This window comes from Eulemur rufifrons, chromosome 2 (assembly GCF_041146395.1).
Source record: "Eulemur rufifrons isolate Redbay chromosome 2, OSU_ERuf_1, whole genome shotgun sequence".
In the NCBI taxonomy this organism is placed as follows: Eukaryota; Metazoa; Chordata; class Mammalia; order Primates; family Lemuridae; genus Eulemur; species Eulemur rufifrons.
In genome coordinates this window covers 103493216-103512445 of record NC_090984.1, presented here as the reverse complement: position 1 = coordinate 103512445, position 19230 = coordinate 103493216, and the positions used below count along the sequence as shown (strand labels likewise).

Sequence of the window (19230 nt, the reverse complement as noted above, 5' to 3'; positions counted from 1 at the left end):
GGAACAGAAATAAAATTCCAGAAAGGAATTTAAAAATATGTAAGGAAAGGGCCTACTGAAGAGAAGCCCTACTTAATCATAAGGTATTGCCTTTTTAATATACTGTTAGCTGGTATTTTTATTGAGTTTTCCCACATGTGGCTTTGTACTCTAAATATATCAGATTGTCCCACATTTATATCTTCTTCCAGAATAAATATGGAAACTAAATCTAAGGGAAGTAAAAACATCCCAAAGATCATATAGCTAATAAGTGGCAGTAAGTTTCCAATTCAATTTTAAGATTACAAGAGAAAGGAAATCCATGGTCTCTATGAGGAAATAACTTTTAAGGCCAAAAGTAGTTCTCAACCAGCCGAGGACAGTACCACCTTCCTGAGAAGCATATGGAAAAGTCTAGGGGTTTGGGTTTTTTTGGTCACAGACTGGGCTTGGGGGCAGGTGCTACTGGTATTTATTGCCTAAAGGCCAAGGGTTCTAAATGTTCTGCAGGGCACTGAACAGCCTTAACAATCAAGAATTGTTCTGCCCAAAATGCCAACAGCAGTCTTACTGAGAAACACTGGAAATGATTGACAAATTTGCAAGCTGCCCCCTTTGGAAGATAGGGCAGAAATCCTAGGTGGAACTTGGAGAATGGAGGATGAAAGGAAGTCTCTTGGCCCACCTCTTTCCTTGGGACCCTGCGCAGAGGGAGTAGAGCCAGAGAACCAAGGAGACACACGGTGTGATGTGGGAGAGGCAGTGTTTGTGAGTGAAGGATTCCCAGTAGGTAGGTGGGTCTCAAGAGGGTGGGCCAGCATGCACCATCCATTATTTGTCATTAAAGTTACTCAGTTCATTTAAATTCCTACATTACCTAACATTTCCTTTTAGTCGGTCCTACTAATACAGGAAGGAGCTAGAGTAGATCAGTGAGTCATGGTTAAGAGTGCAGTCTTTGAAACCAAAAAAACCAGGGAAGGCAAATCCTGGTTCCTCTATTTTTGTTACTTAACCTCTTGGGCATCAGTTTAGTTTCTCAGCTGTAAAATAATCTTAAATATGCCTTGTAATAAGGGAGAGGTGTAGAAGCCTGCTAAGTCTATTACTGGTATGGTGTATGAAAGATGCTGTGGTTTAAATGTTGAGCATGCAAAGAAATTTGAGGGTTTTTAAAGCCCAGGTTTGCCTGTCTCTGTTGAAAGTGTTATCTTGATTCAATCTGAGATTTCCTACCTGCAAACTATTTGCAGTACTTAGAAATAGTGTAATAGCAAAAGTTAAGTCACTCCTGTCTTCTCCTTCACATTAGCCCAAAGTACTTCTAGCTGAGAGAGATTGTTGTCTTTGCACCACAAATGCAAGAGAATGCTAAGTTAATTTAAATTAATATAAATCAACATATTCTTCATTTTTTTATGATAAAGTAGTGTCTTATTAAGAGGTAAGGTGGTTAGTAGTTGACTTGATAATATTTAGGGATGTAATAACCAAAGCAAAATATAATTTTTCCCCAATTAGAAATTGCTTTACTGGAAAAAGGGAAGGGATCAAACATTTATTGGACCTGGTACTGTGCCTGCTATTTTACTTTCTTTGCCTTAAAAGGAGTCAGTACTAAAAGCTTCCATAATAACTGTGGGAATAGCCTTTGAAAACATAGTTTGCATGTGCTTTGACTTACCTCATATTATTATAGAAATGCTTGCATTAGAAGTCTTTAAGATATAAACTCCAGTTTTAGATTTCAGTGGACACACATTCTTAACATGGGCAAAGTAAACATTGAGAGTATCTAAGTTTATTTCTACTATGAATGGTAAACATACTTTGTCATGTCCTGGTTTAAAATGTCCTGGAAAAGGCATTTTTAAAAAAAACTTTTGAAGAGAAAAGCCACAGGAGTGAAATGTGTTTCTCTTCTCTCTGCAGTATAATCCAACAAAAGTAAAATTTTAGAAAAAGAAAACTTTTAATGGCAAAAATAAGACCCTTGGAACAGATGATTGAAGTAAAAGATTAACAATTAAGTTCAATTCTTAAGCATAAAATATGAAATAAAAGAGAAATATGAAAAATCCACAGCGTGTTTTTTTTTTAGTGTGATGTTTTTGATAGTATATATTAGAACAGGTGATGGGTAGTATTCTCCCATATTTTATCCCGTTGTATGTCACTTAATTCCTAGTTAATATTGAAAACTGAAACCATTCTAGGAGCTATCTATTCTGTTTGGGGGACCTTAAACTGAGAAAACCCTTATATATCTATTTTTACCTGCTTTGAGATTAAGATCTTTAAGAAGAAAAGGGGTGTGGGGAAGTTCTTCAATTTCAAATTCTTCCTGCCCACTATAATTAATTGGAAAGTATGAATCTGAGGAGTAGCAGTAATTTTATTTTATTTTTCCCAGGAAGACAGATTATATCAGCATATCCAGGAAATCTGAGAAGATTAGGAGCTGTGTAATGGAGTATTGTGAGTTAGGGGATCAACTCTGGATGAACATCCTTTATATTTGTGTCCTTTGTTTTGAAAGATTTCAGTTAACACCGGAAATGTTATTTTTGAAGCTGCAGATTCAAACATATGTTGTTGGTTATGGTATAAGCTATATAAAAGCTCATCCGCTAAATTGAAAATTATATTGCTATTTAAGCAGGTAAGTACATGCTATATTCTTTGAAGCATAATTCTAAGTATGATAGTTAGCACTAGTGCCATTTAAGACAATATGCCTGCTGCCTTTATATCCGTTAGTTTGTTACATAGGTCCTATCCTGTTTTTTTTAACCAGTCCTGAGACTTCACTTCACTTCCAAAATTTGTAGTTAATAGAACACTTTCTATGTGAGTGATACCTGTATAGGAGGGCTTATGAAGTTTATTTGAGTAATAACACAATAGTTCCTTCCAATCTTAAGATACATGGCTGAGAATCTTGAGAAATCTGGATTAAGACTTGATAAAAATATTCCTCTTTTACAACTCCAGTGGTTAATAAAGATAATTCTCTAAATCTAATTATATTTTGTAAAGTGACCTAAGGTTATCCATATCTGGTGGTTATCAGTAAGTAGGTAGATGATTGTGGGCTCCTTCTACCTCCACCCTCCACCCTTTTTAGGCTCTCTAGTTCCTTAAAGAGCTAAATCTAATGATGCCATCACAACCTGTTGATCCTTTATATTCATTACCTCCTTCCTGAACATAAGATTTATTATAAAGAAGTTGAGAACTAAAAATGACCTATTAAAGTTATCTATGAATATTTCATTTCCTGAGAAATTAACTATACACTCCTTTACTTTTCTCTCTTCCCTGCCAAGCTGTAGCCGTTTTACAGTAGGGGTTCTAAAAATGGTTTAATTATAACAAACCATATTGAAGAAGTTCAAAAGGACAGCCACACAGTGAAGTTTATTTGTAAAGTTCAAGAGAATTGGTACAGATTTTTTTTCCCTTCAGATTGCTCTTATGCTTTTTATCACCTTTAAAAGTAAAGATTTATGTTTGAAAAGTAGGAAAGAATTCTGATCTCTTATGTTACCATCTGTGCTCTTTCTGAGGCAAGGATTAAAAACCTTTTAAGAGTTAGAATTTCTTTTTTAACAATGCTAAACTTTTTCTTCTTTTAAGCCTGTTAGACCAGATATGTGCTGAAACTCTGAGAAAGCCGCTTAGAACTGAGCTAGCAGATTGGACTTAAATAGTAATTGGTGTTCTTTTATTAATATTAATTGATGTTTTATCTGATATTTAATTCAAAATGGGTAACTGTCTGTTAAAATTCAGTATCACTTCAAGAGTAAGGGTAACTACTTTCCAACATGTATAAATGCCAGAGCTTACTGCTTTGTCTACATTTATTTGACTACTTTATTTATTTTTCTACTAGCCTCTTTGAAATTATTAGGTTGAACCATAAGAAATCACCCTTTTTTAGGTCAAAAATAGTAAAATATTGGCAGTTTGATGGTTCAGCCTGATAAGTAGTTTTAAAGGATAAACAGACCATTTCTGTGAATCACTCTGTTCTCACCAAAATTGTTCCGCCAAAAATTAGTTGACTTCTTTCTCTAGCATTGGTCTTGACTCCTTTACTCAGTCTTTATTCCTCTGCCATCAGTGATGAGTACAGTTTTGCTGCTAAAGATAAGTTTATTGGAAGAACTACTTTGCACTTGTCTCATACTCGCCCTGTGTCCCCTTAGGCTCCTTCACGTACCCACCCCTATCCCATGCATTTGCCTATGAGTGCTGGTTTAGAAATGATGTATAGATACTGTTGCCCAATAAAGGGTTAAGCTTTAAAATTTGAAAAATAGATAATTTCTTGGTGTAATATAGGAAAAAAGCACTGGACTAGAGTTAAAAAACCTTGATCTGCCTCCTGCTGAATAAAAGACCTTGTAGAAGGTAATTTAACACTCCGGGCTGGTTTCTTTATGTGTAAAGTGTAAATCGTACATTCTTTACCACTCACCTAAAGTGGGTTAGAATCAAATGAAACTGAGCTGTTAACTGATAAATGTAGTACTTCTTCCCTTCTTCGGGCATAACAGGGATGCTTAAATATGTATTTAGGGAAGAATTCTTTTTAATATGAACTTTATAGCTGCCAAAATGAAAGTTGATAATCTCAACTGATATCAATCAACACATAAATGAATAAACAAAATTGCCGTATATCCTTACCATAGAATACTACTCAGCAATAATAAAGATGTTTAACCTGGGGATCTTAAGTACCTATTCGCAATATTTTCAGTTGTCTATATGAATGTTATTTTAGATATATTTTCTTCTGGGACTCTTCTTGTCAGAAATAGATGACGATGAATGGTGGGACTAAGATTTCCACCTCTTTGTGTTAAAGAAAACTTAACTTAGATTGATAGAAGCAAGCAGTGGAAAAGTTAAAGTCTGAACCTCTTAACATTTCTTCTTTTCCAGTAATTTTCATGATTTCCTTGGTATGAAGATATTTTTCCCTTTTATTTATCTATCTTTTTTAAGAGACAAGGTCTCGCTATGTTGTGCACACTGCAATCATAATACACTTACAGCCTCGAACTCAAGCGATCCTCTAGCCTCAGCCTCCCGAGTAGCTGGGACTACAGGCACTTGGTTTTCCTTGTTTAAAAAATTGGTGCATAATAATTGTACATATTTGTAGGGTATATGTGATATTTTGATACATGCATACCATGTACAATTAATGATCAAAGAGTATTTAGGATATCCATCACCTCAAATATTTTCTTTGTTTTGGGAACATGTCAACTCTTCTAGCTATTTTGATACTACTATGCTATCAAACTCTAGAACTTATTCCTTCTATCTAACTGTATATTTGTATCCATTAACCAACCTCTGTTTCTCCCCATTCCCCCACCCTTCCCATCCTCTGATAACCACGATTCTACTCTCTATCTCCAGGAGATCAGCTTTTTTAGCTTCCACATATAAGTGAGAACATGTGATATTTGTCTTTCTGTGCCTGGATTATTTCATTTAACATTATGGCCTCCAGTTCCATCCATATTGCACAAATGGCAGGATTTTTTTCTTTTTATGGTTGAATAGTATTCCATTGTGTATATATACCACATTGTCTTTATCCATTCATCCACTGATGGAGACTTAACTTGATTCCATATCTTGGCTATTGTGAATAGTGCTATAGCAAACATGGAGTGCAGGTATCCCTTTGATATACTGATTTCCTTTCCTTTGGATAAAAATACCCGGTAGTGGGATTGCTGGCTCGATCATATGGTAGCTCTGTTTTTAGTTTGAAAAAAAAGTTTTTTTTAACAGAGGCTAGTTGATTTGTAATAAAAGGGCTAGTTTGTGATAAGAAAAAAGTTATAAGTTGAAAAATGATAAAGTGGATATAGGAAAAATTAATGTATACTAACAGATAAAAGTGTCACTCAATTTTTTTAAACCAAGTTTAATGAGATATCATTTACACACAATAAAATTCACCAATTTTAAGTATATACAGTAATTACATGAGTTTTGGAAAATGTAAACAATCTTATAACCATTGCCACAATCCAGGCATAGAATATTTTTATCATCCCAAAAAGTCTTTGCCTGCCCTCTTACTGCCAGTCCCGTTCCACACCCCGGCAACCACCAATCTGTTTTCTGTCGCTACCATTGTGTCTTTTTTAGAATTTCATATAAATGAATTGCTGCAGTATATAGTCTTTTGTGTCTGGCTTATTTCGTTTAGCATCCTGCTTTTGAGATTCATCAGTATGTTGCCTGGATCAATCATTTGTTCCTTTTAATGTATTTCCTTTCTTTCCTCATCATGTTTCCTCTACCTTTTTGAACATATAGAGCATATTTATAATAGCATTTTAACATCCTTGTCTGCTGATACCATGTCATTTCAGCTCTGTTTCTATTGCTTGACTTTCTGCCTGATCATAGGTCATATTTTACTGTTTGTTTGAATGTCTGGAATTTTTTTATTATTATATGTTGGACATTGTGAATTTTACATTGTTGGGTTCTGTATTTTCTTGTATTCCTTTAGGTAATGTTGGACTTTGTTCTTGGAATCAATTGGACCCTTTTGAGACTAGTTTTTAGGTTAGGGTGGGTCCATACCAATTTTTAGTCTAGAGCCAATATATTAATAGCTCTACTACTAAGGGTGATACCCTTCTGAGGACTCTATTAGATGCCCCATAAGATCTTTCCGTTTTGGTGGGTGAAAATATTAATACAAACTATTCCTCACTCCACAGGAATGCCAGGAATTGTTCTGTCTGTTGCTTTCTGGTGGATCTTTCCCCAGCCGCTGGTAGTTTCTTCTCCTACATATGCAGATCAATACTCTTCCCAAGGCTCAAGAGAACCCCTTTGCAGATCCCTAAAGCTCTATCTTTGCACTTCCCTCCTCTCCTGTACACTGTCCAACAAATTCCAGCCACCTTAGTCTCCCCAACTCTGATCTCAACTGACAACTCTCCACTCCAGTCTCAACTGTCCTCAGTTGACAAGACTGGGTACCCATTCCTCAGGCTGCAGCCTGGAACCTACCTCCAGGCAGTACAGGAACAATCCGAATTTCCAAAGGTTCACCTTTTATGTCAGTTTTTTGTTTTTTATTTTTTTTTTTAAGACAAGGTCTCTTTTGCTGGGCTAGAGTGCAGTGGTGTCATCATAGCTCACTGTGACCTCAAATTCCTGGGCTTAAGTGATCCCTCAACCTCGGCCTACCAAGTAGCTGGGACTACAGACGCACACCTCCATGCCTGGCTAATTTTTTTATACTTTGTAGAGACAAAGTCTCACTATGTTGTTATTCAGGCTGGTCTTGAACTCCTGGCCTCTAGCAATCCTCTTGCCTCGGCCTTCCACAGTGCTAGGATTATAGGTGTGAGTCTCCGCTCCTGGCCTTATATTTTGTCCAGTTTTCTATTGTTTACTGCAAGGAAGGTAAATCTAGTCCGTCGTACTCAGTCATGGCTGGAAGTGGAAGTCTCTTTTTCTACATGTAGATTAAGCATGTATTGATACTCAGGGGGAAAATTATGGTACTTGACTCATCAGTTCTCAACATACTTAAATATAACACACTTTAATGTCTGCTTTATTCTTAAATGATGTTCTTTGGTGTTAACACTAATTAGGCTAATCTAAGCTTAAATGTGTTTCTCTGATCAACGTGAAATTGTCTGCATAGTGTATTCATTTGGGGCTATTTGTAGCCAACTTATCTAGAGTAGCTTCCCATGAATGATAGTATTCTAAGAACATTTGTTAGCCATCTATATATCTGATTGGTTGATTAGTTTGTCATATGAACTGTGTCACGTTTGCATTTTTTTTTTTTTTTTTTGAGACAGAGTCTCACTCTGTTGCCCAGGCTAGAGAGTGCTGTGGCATCAGCCTACCTCACAGCAACCTCAAACTCCCGGGCTCAAGCAATCCTCCTGTCTCAGCCTCCCGAGTAGCCGGGACTACAGGCATGCACCACCATGCCCGGCTCATTTTTCTATATATATTTTTAGTTGTCCATATTATTTATTTATTTATTTATTTATTTTTTAGTAGAGACGGGGTCTTGTCTCCCTCTTGCTCAGGCTGGTCTCGAACTCCTGAGCTCAAACAATCCACCCGCCTCGGCCTCCCAGAGTGCTAGGGTTACAGGCATGAGCCACTGCGCCCGGCCACGTTTGCATTTTTTTTTTTTGAGACAGAGTCTCACTCTGTTGCCCGGGCTAGAGTGAGTGCCGTGGCGTCAGTCTAGCTCACAGCAACCTCAAACTCCTGGGCTTAAGCGATCCTACTGCCTCAGCCTCCCGAGTAGCTGGGACTACAGGCATGTGCCACCATGCCCGGCTAATTTTTTGTATATATATATTTTAGTTGTCCATATAATTCCTTTCTATTTTTAGTAGAGACGGGGTCTCACTCTTGCTCAGGCTGGTCTCGAACTCCTGACCTCGAGCGATCCACCCGCCTCGGCCTCCCAGAGTGCTAGGATTACAGGCGTGAGCCACCGCGCCCGGCCTGCATTTTTAAAAATATAAATTTGCTGACTTTCTAATATATATGAGAAAATTACTGCAACATTTTCTTATTCATGAGTATTCATGGTTGAGAAGACCATAAAACAGTTCTTAGCCCTTTGCAAGCTGATCTTTTGAATTTATTGTGTTGCTCTGTATAACAGAACAATTGTTTGGATGTCTGTTCAAAGATTGACCTACCATAATGTCAAAACCTCAAATATTTAGTCACTTAGAAATTAGAGAAACGTATTTTATTTCTTTTCGGGAATATGAACATAATAGGATTAAAAATAAGGTTTTAGGCTGGATGCAGTGTCTTGGCGCCTGTAGTCCCAGCTGCTTGGGAGGCTGAGGCAAGAGGATGGCTTGAGCTCAGGAGTTTGAGGCTGAAATGAGCTGCAGTGACACCACTGCACTCTACCTGGAGTGACAGAGCAGGACTCTTTCTCAAAAAAAAAAAAAAAAACATAAAAAAGATTTTACATTTTTACAGATATGCTATTGCTGTCTGGTAAGGGTTTTAAGGAAACAACATACAATAAAATGAAGCTCTTAAGAGGAAAATTTTGGGGTCTAAATGGCTTTATGTCTAGTCTTATGTGTAAAATTATTTGCAGCACAGCTAGTTGGAATGAATATTGACGTTGGGAGACCTAGATTCTAGTCTCAGCTCTGCCATTTACTGCTGTGTGACTGTAAGCAAGTCACCACCTTTGTGAGACTCTCCTAACCTATAAAATGAAGACAATAATAAATATCCTACCTACTGTCGAGGTATATGTGGAGCGCTGAGTGAGGTGGTATGGCCAAAATCCTTTGAAGATGCTAATGTGCCATTGAAATATTAGTTATTAAACTTATTTTTTACATTATGTGAAATCTGTTAACAGCTAGAGTGACAGATTATAAAGTGAGATGTATTTATTTACATTTATATTCCATACAATTTACTGTGCAAAAAATATATTGAAATGGAAGAAGTGAAACATAGGACTGATTAGACAGAATGGAGCTAGAAGAGATTGCTGTATTTTTTCCATTCCTTTTTCATTAGCATTATTTTGTTTTCTCTCCCCATGATTTTCCAGGCAAAGAATGTGTGCAACAGTTAGCTGAAAATACCAGGTATTTCAGGAGACGCCTGAAAGAGATGGGCTTCATCATCTATGGAAATGAAGATTCTCCAGTGGTGCCTTTGATGCTCTACATGCCAGCCAAAATTGGGTACGTTTTGTTACAGAGCACAGACTAGTCTCTCATTAGACTTAAGGTCTCTGTGATGTGAGACTAGGGCTTATGGATTTTGTTAGGGAAAATTGTCTTGTCCTTATTGTGTTAACCTTCATTTGGTAGATGTACCATAGATTAAATAGTGGATTCCAAATTGCAGAATATGTTAATTGTTATTCTTACCTTAAACAAACATTTGAGCTTAATGCACTCTTCCAGTGGCTTGAGATAGATCAGTGAACAAAACACAAACATCCCTGTCCTTGTGGAGCTTACATTCTAGTGGGGCAAGAGTCAGACAAACATAATAAATAAATAAATAAATAATGTAGTATATTAGAATGTATTAAGTGTTATGGAAAAAAATAGAGCAGGATATATATGGAGAATTGAGAGTGCCCTGTGGTCAGGCAGATGACAATGTTAAATAAGGGTGGTCAGGGTGTAAGCCTCCTTGGGAAGGGAAGAAGACATCTTAGCAAAGACTTGAAGAAGCTGAGTGAGTTAGCCATTTGGAGAAAGAAGCGTCCGTGGAAGGGTCACAATGCAGGAGCATGCTTAGCTGATGGAAGAACAGCACAGAGGTCACTGGAACTGGAGTACAGTGCCCAAGAGGGAGCAGTGGGCCCTGAGGTGAGAGAGATTACATCAGGGTGTGCTATTGGATATTTACCAGGTATGCCGATTACACCAGCTTCTTTGGTTTGTACAAGGCATACATAGTGGAAAGCCTTTCCCTGGAATTGCTTTCAATGCTATTGGGGAAGTCCAGATGTTTAACGAAACCAGAAGACATTTGAAAAGCAAATGAATTATAATTATATTGAACAAATTTAATTATATGCAAAATTACACTGAAGATGTAGCCTAAAGGAATGATCTGGGCTCAGTAAGAAAGGCACATCTTTTTGGATGGGTGAGTTTTGAGCTGGACACATAAATATAAAATACAAAATTATAAGGATCATGTCTCCAGTTTGATAGAACTCATTAAAGGAACAAATATTTTTATTTATTTTTTAATCCCCAGTGCCCACCACAGTCCCTGGCACCCAGGGTGCACTCAGTAGATGTTTACTGAAGTGAATATGGGGAAGAAAATTAAATTAAGGAATCTGGAACTATGTAGATTCCAAAGATAGTGAGAGGATATGAGGAAAAGGTGCTTGCTGAGAGAAGAGGAATTCTGTTTTCAACACAAAGTCATATGGGCAATTGGCATTATGGCCTTCAGAAGATGTGGTGGGGAATTTTCTTCATTCTTTTTTAAATGGAATTATCATAAGTAAACGTGAAGCATTATCAAATCCAAAGGACTCAGTCTAGAACTCTTTGTTTAGAGAGGGTTCTATCTAATCCATTCTACACATGTGAAACTATTTACGTTATAATTAAGAAAGCTTTAGAAATGGTGAGGAAGAATTACAATAAAGCACTAGACTGGGAACTTGTGTGGCAGACACAGAGTACTCAGGTTCATTCTGACACAAAGGAGCTATGTTGAGGAAGATGTACAGGTACTAAAGGGAGTCTGAAAAGACTGACATTAATGTAATGCCAAATGTACATGATTTTTTTATTCTCAAACAAGCGCTATAAACAGCTTCGGGAAAAGTCAAAAACAAATAAGGTAGGTTAACAAGAGGAAATGATGAAGAACATACATAATTTAGTAAACAAAATTAAATTAAAGTTAAAATGTGTTAAACAAGATACAGATTGGTCAGGCGTGGTGGCTCACGCCTGTAATCCTAGCACTCTGGGAGGCCAAGGTAGGAGGATCATTTGAGGTCAGGAGTTTGAGACCAGCCTGAACAAGAGTGAGACCCCGTCTCTACTAAAAATAGAAAAAAATTAGCTGGGCGTGGTAGTGTGCACGTGTAGTCTCACCTACTCGGGAGGCTGAGGCAGGAGGATTGCTTGAGCCCAGAAGTTTGAGGTTGCTGTGAGCTAGGCTGATGCCACTGCACTCTAGCCTAGGCAACAGAGTGAGACTCTGTCTAAAAAAAAAAAAAAAAAAAAAAAGACTGACATAGATTAAGATACAGATGGAGAGTAAGGCCACAGGCTATTAATTTGGCTTAGGGTGGGGATGGGCGTTGTTAAACAAGAATTGTGTAGACTGGGTAATCAGCCAAAGCCAGGGGATAAGCTAGCCTGACAAAGAAACCCTGAATTCCAAAGGCAGCTTTGCCTCCCAAGTCAATCAGAAAAATAAGTGGTCTGGAGAGCAAATGCCAGCCAGCCATTCTGCCAGCAGAAAGGTGTCCTTGTTACAGCAAATCTTCTGTATCCTCATAATCTTACAAATTTTTTAAACTGTCAAGCTTAACATTTTAAGGGCCAGGTTTTAATTAAATTCAGGTTAGTTTTGAAGCCTCTGAACCACTATCCAGGGACATTTTTAAGGCTAGACTTACAAATCTCTTTAGGCAACCTGTATTGAAATTGGTCTCTGCCAGCTATATTCTTTTACATTTGTGAAGGACACCATGTGGGAAAAGACCACCTCAAGACTGAATAAAAAACATTTTGGTGAATTGTCAATTTTAACTTTGAAAGAAGTTCAGTCAGGATAGCAGGACCTTTGTAATGTATGCTTTGTCACTCTTCCTGGTTTCTTCTCCATGTTTTCCCCTTTGCAGCGCCTTTGGACGGGAGATGCTGAAGCGGAACATTGGTGTGGTTGTGGTGGGATTTCCTGCTACCCCAATTATTGAGTCCAGAGCCAGGTTTTGCCTGTCAGCAGCTCATACCAAAGAAATACTTGATACTGTAAGTAGACGCTTTCACCTTGGTATAAATAGGCCTTATGTTAAAAGGGCCTGTATATCAGATGAAAGTAATCATATGTTGATCCTGATGTTCTTTGAGCACCTAAGATATATTTACTGGTAAGACAGAGGAGGTGGTACACAATGCTACTGAAAACATTGCTATTTAATTAAAAAAATGCAAAATCCTTAGCATCACCCACCAGACCCAGCATCATCAGAGTTCTGGAGAATTTTCCAGCTTCATCTTGTTCCACTGTATCCCTCATTATAGACTCTACAACTATAAAATTCTCCTTCTACTCTAGCTATTTCTACTTTAAGCTTTCTCATATATTGTTCTAGCTATAGAATTTTTTCTCTTGATCCTTCTCTCCCCTTTGCATGGCTGACTGCTACTCACTCTTCCCATTTCCACTTAAAGGACTTCCAAACCTTCTTGCTGTGTGTTTCCCTGGAATCCTGAGATGCCCCTTAGTAAATTCTTCACACCTATAATTATTTAATTGAAATCTTCTCCATTAGATAAATCTTGAGGATAGGGACTAAGTCTGTTTTGCTCATTCTATATCCCTAGCACCCACCACAGTGCCAGACACCTAGTTGGGGCTCATCATTATTACTGAATTATTCATAAGGTCAATGTATTCTCATCTCTTAATATTCTCTTAATATGCTATTGTTTCACTTCTAAGATTTCAGACTTTAAGTATTGCTTTCTAGGAGTTTATAAAGCTTTTTAAAGAACATGACATTTGCATAAAATTAGTTGCTAGAAATATCTATTAATTCATTAGAGCTGCTAATTTAAAGGAATATTATGAATGCTTGTTTTTAAAAGTTCATTATAACAATTTGATTGACAGTTTATATTTCTGAACAGCTGAAGACTTTTGACTTTTCTTCCTTATTTCTACACCGCAAAATTTCTACAAGCATGAGTGTATTCCTTTTGTTTTCTTTAAATTGTGTTAAGAACACTTACCAGGAGATCTATCCTTGTAACAAATTTTTTAAGCGTACAATGCAGTATTGTTAACCATAGGCACAATGTTGTGTTGTATGAGTGTATTCTTAATCACATTCTGATGTTATCAAATTGATTCAGTGTTTTTGATACTGTGTCTTTTTCTTTTTCTTTATTTTGATTATGCCTTTTTTTTTTTTTTTTTTTGAAACAGTCTAGCTCTGTTGCCCCAGGTAGAGTGCAGTACCATCTCAAATTCCCGGCCTCCCAGAATGCTAGGATTACAGGCATGAGCCACTGCACCCAGCTGCCTTGCATATTTTTTAAAATAGATTTTCCCATTTCTCAGAAATCTTACTGGTGAATTTCTGCAATTTTTTTTTTTTTTTTTATTAAACGAGTGATTTTAGCTTTTCTTTCCATTCTGTTCTATGTGGATGTTTAGGAGTTTCAACATCCTTTTTTGAAAATATCTGTGTCATTATAAGCAGTGTCTATAGTAATTCACTGTCTTCTGACAATAACTTTGATTCCTGAGAACTGTGCAAATTCATGAAAGAATTTAGATTTCACCAGGATATCTACACAGATTTCTGTTGCCAACAACTATATTTGCCAATTGAGAATTCTAATCCTTTTCATAAGATCCACTTGAGGGCTTGTTGGACTTAGCCTTCCATTTGGTTTTTTGTTTGTTTTTTTAAGCATAAAGTACATTTTTGAAATCATGGGTTTGTTAAAGTCATTTTGTCTTACAATGTTTTAAGAAACTAAACATTAACTAGAATATTATGAGATGCAAACTAATTTTCATTTAAGGGGCATTGTGATGTGATTCTATATATAGAAAATGCCCTAGAATCCACACAAATACTGCTAGAGCTAATAAATGAATTCAACAAAGTAACAGAGTAAAATATCAGCACACAAAAATTAGTGGTTTTATAGTAATGAACAAATAAAAAGGAAGTTAAGAAAATTTTACTTATGAAAGCATTCAAAAGAATAAAATACCTAGAAATAAATTTAACCAAGAAAATCTTTCCCTTGTATACTGGTTAAATTTATAATTCTGTACCATACATTCAGATTTGTATACTAAAAACTGCAAAACTTAGCTGAAAGAAATTAAGGAAATAAATGGAAAGACATCCCATGTTCATGGATTGGAAGATTTAATATTGTTAAGAGGGCAGTATAGCAATCTACAGATCCAAAATCTCTGTTGAAATTCCAGTAGCCTTTTTTGTAAAAATAGAAAAACTGATCCTCAAATTCATATGGCACTAGTAAGGGCTCCAAATAGCCAAAATAATATTGAAAAGGAAAATCAAAGTTGGAAGGCTCACACTTATCAATTTCAAAACTTACTATAAAAGTACATAATTAAAACAGTGGAGTACTAGCATAAGGATAGATGTATAGACCAAAAAAACAGAATTGAGAGTTCAGAAATAAACCCAAGCCTCTGGGGCCAATTTATTTGCAACAAGGGAGCCAAGACTTTCAACAAGAGAAAATAGTCTCCTCAACAAATGTTGCTTTAATAACTGGATGCAAAAGAATGAAGTTGCAGCCCTACAACATGAATAAACTTGGAAAACATTATGCCAAGTGAAAGAAACGCAACACAAAGACCACATAATTTATAATTCCATTTATAAGAAATGTGCAGAATAGGCAAATCTATAGGGTCAGAAAGTAGACCGATGGTAGTTGGGCCTGAGGGGAAGGAGGATTGAGGATTCATGTGGGGTTTCCTTTGGGGGTGATGAAAATGCTCTAAAATCAGATAATGATGAAAGTTGCACAACTCTGAATATATTAATACTAAGATATACTGAATTGTGTACTTAAAGGTGAATTTTATTGAATGTGAATTGTATCTCAAAGCCATTATTTTTAAAAATGGGAAGGGCACAAGGATATGAGCTGGTGGGGGAGAGGATGGCTGTTTTAGAATATTGCCTTGTTCAACCCTGTAATTAATAAATGTTTTTTTCCTGGGAATCCATCTTACTATGACCCAGAAGTTCAGTATAGACTATTTGTTAATGAATGGTGATGCATTTAACGGTTCCTTGTTACTAATGTACCCAAATAACCTCCCACAAGAGTCAGTAGTTCCTATTACAACTTATCTTTTATCTTTTATGCAAATAAAACTTATTTGTCTGAAATATTTGGTATAGGATCAGAGGAAATTTTGTAATTTAGATCCTGTTGAGCTACTAAAGATTTTTTTTCCTATCTAATCATTTTCTTTTTTACACTGATGAAAAAATATTAGATTCTTCTGAAGTCAGAGTTCATAAATGTCCATTCCTTTGTGTTCATGTGGCTTTTTAAATTAATAAATATTATATCAGAGGTCAGGGGAATAAATGGTTAATAGGTCCTCCCAGCCTAAATTCAGTCTTAAATTATTTCCTATGGAGCTTTCACTTAAACCTCTTCCCAAAGGTACCACTGTTCTGATGCCATACTGAAGTCTAGCTCTTACTTGATGTTTATATTTTTCACATTTTAAAATGAATATCTTTTGTTATGCTGGAATACATAAGGAATGCTATCAGTAATTTTTTCTATCACCAAACAGTGATTTTTAAAAATTAGATTTAAGAACAGATAATATGTCTTTATACTGACTCTGAAATATAAGGTGTACATTTTTGTACAGAATTATAGTTACAAGATTGGACAGGTTTGTGTGACATCATGTAGGTTTGGAGAATTACACTCAGGCAGCAGGGCATCTACTGCCCACCTGACAATTTTTTAGTCACTAATGAGATTATGTCCCAGATAGATCCATTGTCTCTGGAGCTGAGGCCCATTAGCTCCACAATCGTTATTAGACCCACTAGTTAATATCCATAGCCACTTGAGGGCTGGGATCTGCCATTTATTGAAAACTGTGTTCTGTGACCCATGTTAGGTGCTTCTTAATAAGTGGCAAAAATGACTTAGAATCTGTGGTTCCAAAAATTTTGTTCTCTTCCTGGGATTTCTCTTAGAGGCCTCTGGGACTTAGGGTCTCCCAGTCCTTCCATTAAATTGTTTCTGAGAAATTCTAAACACATATCCCTTTCTTATATTGGGATCTTCTATTTTGACTCTGTATGCTGCTTTTGGGAAAGGTTCACTCTGTGAACTGACACTTAGGATCCCATGCACTTTCCTCTTCAACTAAGAGTTTATTAAAAAAAAAAAAAAATACATACAAGAAACCATGTAAGGATTACCTCTAGCAAGTAGGACTAGTGTCACAAGCAGGAAGAGACTTTTCATTTCATACCTTTCTTTAGTGTTAGAATTTTTTATAAGAAACATATTTAGGCCGGCACGGTGGCTCACGCCTGTCATCCTAGCACTCTGGGAGGCTGAGGCGGGTGGATCGCTCAAGGTCAGGAGTTCGAGACCAGCCTGAGCAAGAGCGAGACCCCGTCTCTACTAAAAATAGAAAGAAATTATCTCGCCAACTAAAATATATTTGGAAAAAAATTAGCTGGGCATGGTGGCGCATGCCTGTAGTCCCAGCTACTCGGGAGGCTGAGGCAGTAGGATCGCTTAAGCCCAGGAGTTTGAGGTTGCTGTCAGCTAGGCTGACACCACGGCACTCACTCTAGCCCGGGCAACAAAGCAAGACTCTGTCTCAAAAAAAAAAAAAAAAAGAAAGAAACATATTTACTCATAAAAATAAAAGAGCAATTTTTATAGAAAAGGAGGACATTTATACTGAGATCATTAGAGTTTTAATGGGAAAACAAGATCTCTCAAAGTTAGGACTATAGAATTTAAAACAGGCCCTGAGTTCATATCCCAGCCAGTCCTTTCCTTGCTGCCTCACCCGTGCCATTTCTGTTACCCCCAGAGTCTCCTTCTGATCACTTACACTTTTTCTTACTAAGTCTGCACAGCCGCCCACTTTGGGGACTTTCTTAACCTGCACCTAGGAAGCAACTCATACCTCTCATCAGTTTTGGAGATGTACGTAGTGTGATAATAGAACAAGTACTGAAGTAAGAAAGGAGAGATGGCAAATTGTAGCTGGTGTGGCAAGTTAAAGGTGCATATTCCTTTTTCTACAAAGTGTTATCATGCTTTGATGAATTATACCCTGCATACCTGGCTATTCATAACTCATCATTCATGGTCAGCCTGAAGGCCTTATTCAAAAAGCTGCTCTTTCCACAGCTGTATCATGGTCTGATCTGAATAAATGCACTAGACATGATAAGTCCCGCCAAAGGATAACTTTGCCATGATTGTTTTTAGCAAAATGAAGCACCAGGAATGCCTACATTCTACTGGCTGACTGACCTCAACTTTGTCTTGTGTATTTTAGGCTTTAAAGGAGATAGATGAAGTTGGAGACTTATTGCAGCTGAAGTATTCCCGTCATCGGTTGGTACCTCTACTGGACAGGCCCTTTGACGAGACTACATACGAAGAAACCGAAGACTGAGCCTTTTTGGTGCTCCCATAGAGGGACTTTCCCTCACCCAGGACAGTGTGTGGCCTTTCTGAGCCAGTTCCAGGAACCACACTTCTGGGGCCATCTCATGTGAAAAACATTTCCTCAACTACTGAAGGTGGCCATCGCCACTCTAAATGGCATTTTGTAAATAGTGAAAAACTGCTTCACATCTTTCTTTTGCGAAATCTCACCTTTAAAAATGGAGGTGACTCATTTTGCTTTTTTGTCCATTAAAAAAATGTTTTATTTTGTAACTACTCTACTTGTGAAATCACGCTCACTCACCCTAGCCTGTCTCTGGCTGACCACCCAGGCCATTCCCCTCTCCCAGCCACCTCGCAGACTTGGACCCAGCGAGAGCTGCTGCCAGCCTGGCCCCGCAGCTGCGAGACTCCCTGGCCCTCTTCCCTTGGGAGCAAGTGCCTTCCACTCACTTCCCATCTAGGTCTCAGAGGTTGCCAGCCTTGGAATCCTCATTTAACCAGTCAAGTAATTAACCAAAGTTGTCTCCCTTTAATCTTAAGTTTAGCCTTTTAAGAAAAACAGTAAATGATAACATTGCCGAAAGGCTCATTGTGTAACTCCCTCTGGCCAGGGGCCTTCCAAGGCTTTGGTCTTACTCCTTTCTGTTCTTGTCTCCACATGATTTCTTCCTTCACCATCAAATATGTCTTCATAGTGGTCACAGTCTGAGAGTATGGTCCAAATTCTGGGTTCTTCCCAAACTCTAACCCTAATACATCCCATCCCCTATTTAAAACACTTATTGTTTTAAAAGCACCCATATCCCACCCTGATCAGTCCTCTGTGGTGAAGCTGACTCTCACATCTAGCCATTTTGAGTACAGAGTTGCTCTATAGAGTGATGTGCACTCCTGGTGGGTGAGGGTAAGGGGCAGTGAGGAAAGGATTGATTACTACTTGCAGAGTCTGTGGCTTAGGTTTCTTACTGCTTTCTACTTTTCAAAATTATGACAGCCTCTGCCTAGCTCTGGGTCCAGATTAGGATTTAAACTGATAAAGGAAAATGATAGTAAACCCTCTGCTCAGAAATCATTTATCATGTTCCTATTTAAGGATTAGAGTTATTAGCCCTTTTAGAAGCTGGCCCACTTAAATATTATTCTTCTGAATGCTAGTTCTCTTTTATTCTTGATGTCCTAAAACAATTTTAATCTGGCATCTGGGGTTGGGGTCTCCCTGTCTTTCCATTATATATCGTTTCTTCTTTTCTGAGAAATTCTGAACACATAG

The 19230-nt window shown here is 37.4% G+C and overlaps 1 protein-coding gene across 2 annotated transcripts in view; it reads left to right on the top strand.

Moving 5' to 3' along the window:
• SPTLC2 (serine palmitoyltransferase long chain base subunit 2) overlaps positions 1-18079 on the top strand; it is a 92422-nt gene extending 74343 nt beyond the window's left edge. For both annotated transcript variants that reach the window (XM_069465168.1, XM_069465169.1), the window contains exons 10-12: positions 9614-9749; positions 12401-12530; positions 17845-18079. In XM_069465168.1, coding sequence (XP_069321269.1) covers positions 9614-9749; positions 12401-12530; positions 17845-17964 — 386 coding nt within the window. In that variant the 3' untranslated portion in view covers positions 17965-18079. The remainder of the gene's footprint in view (positions 1-9613; positions 9750-12400; positions 12531-17844) is intronic.
• The last annotated feature ends 1151 nt before the right edge of the window (positions 18080-19230 follow it).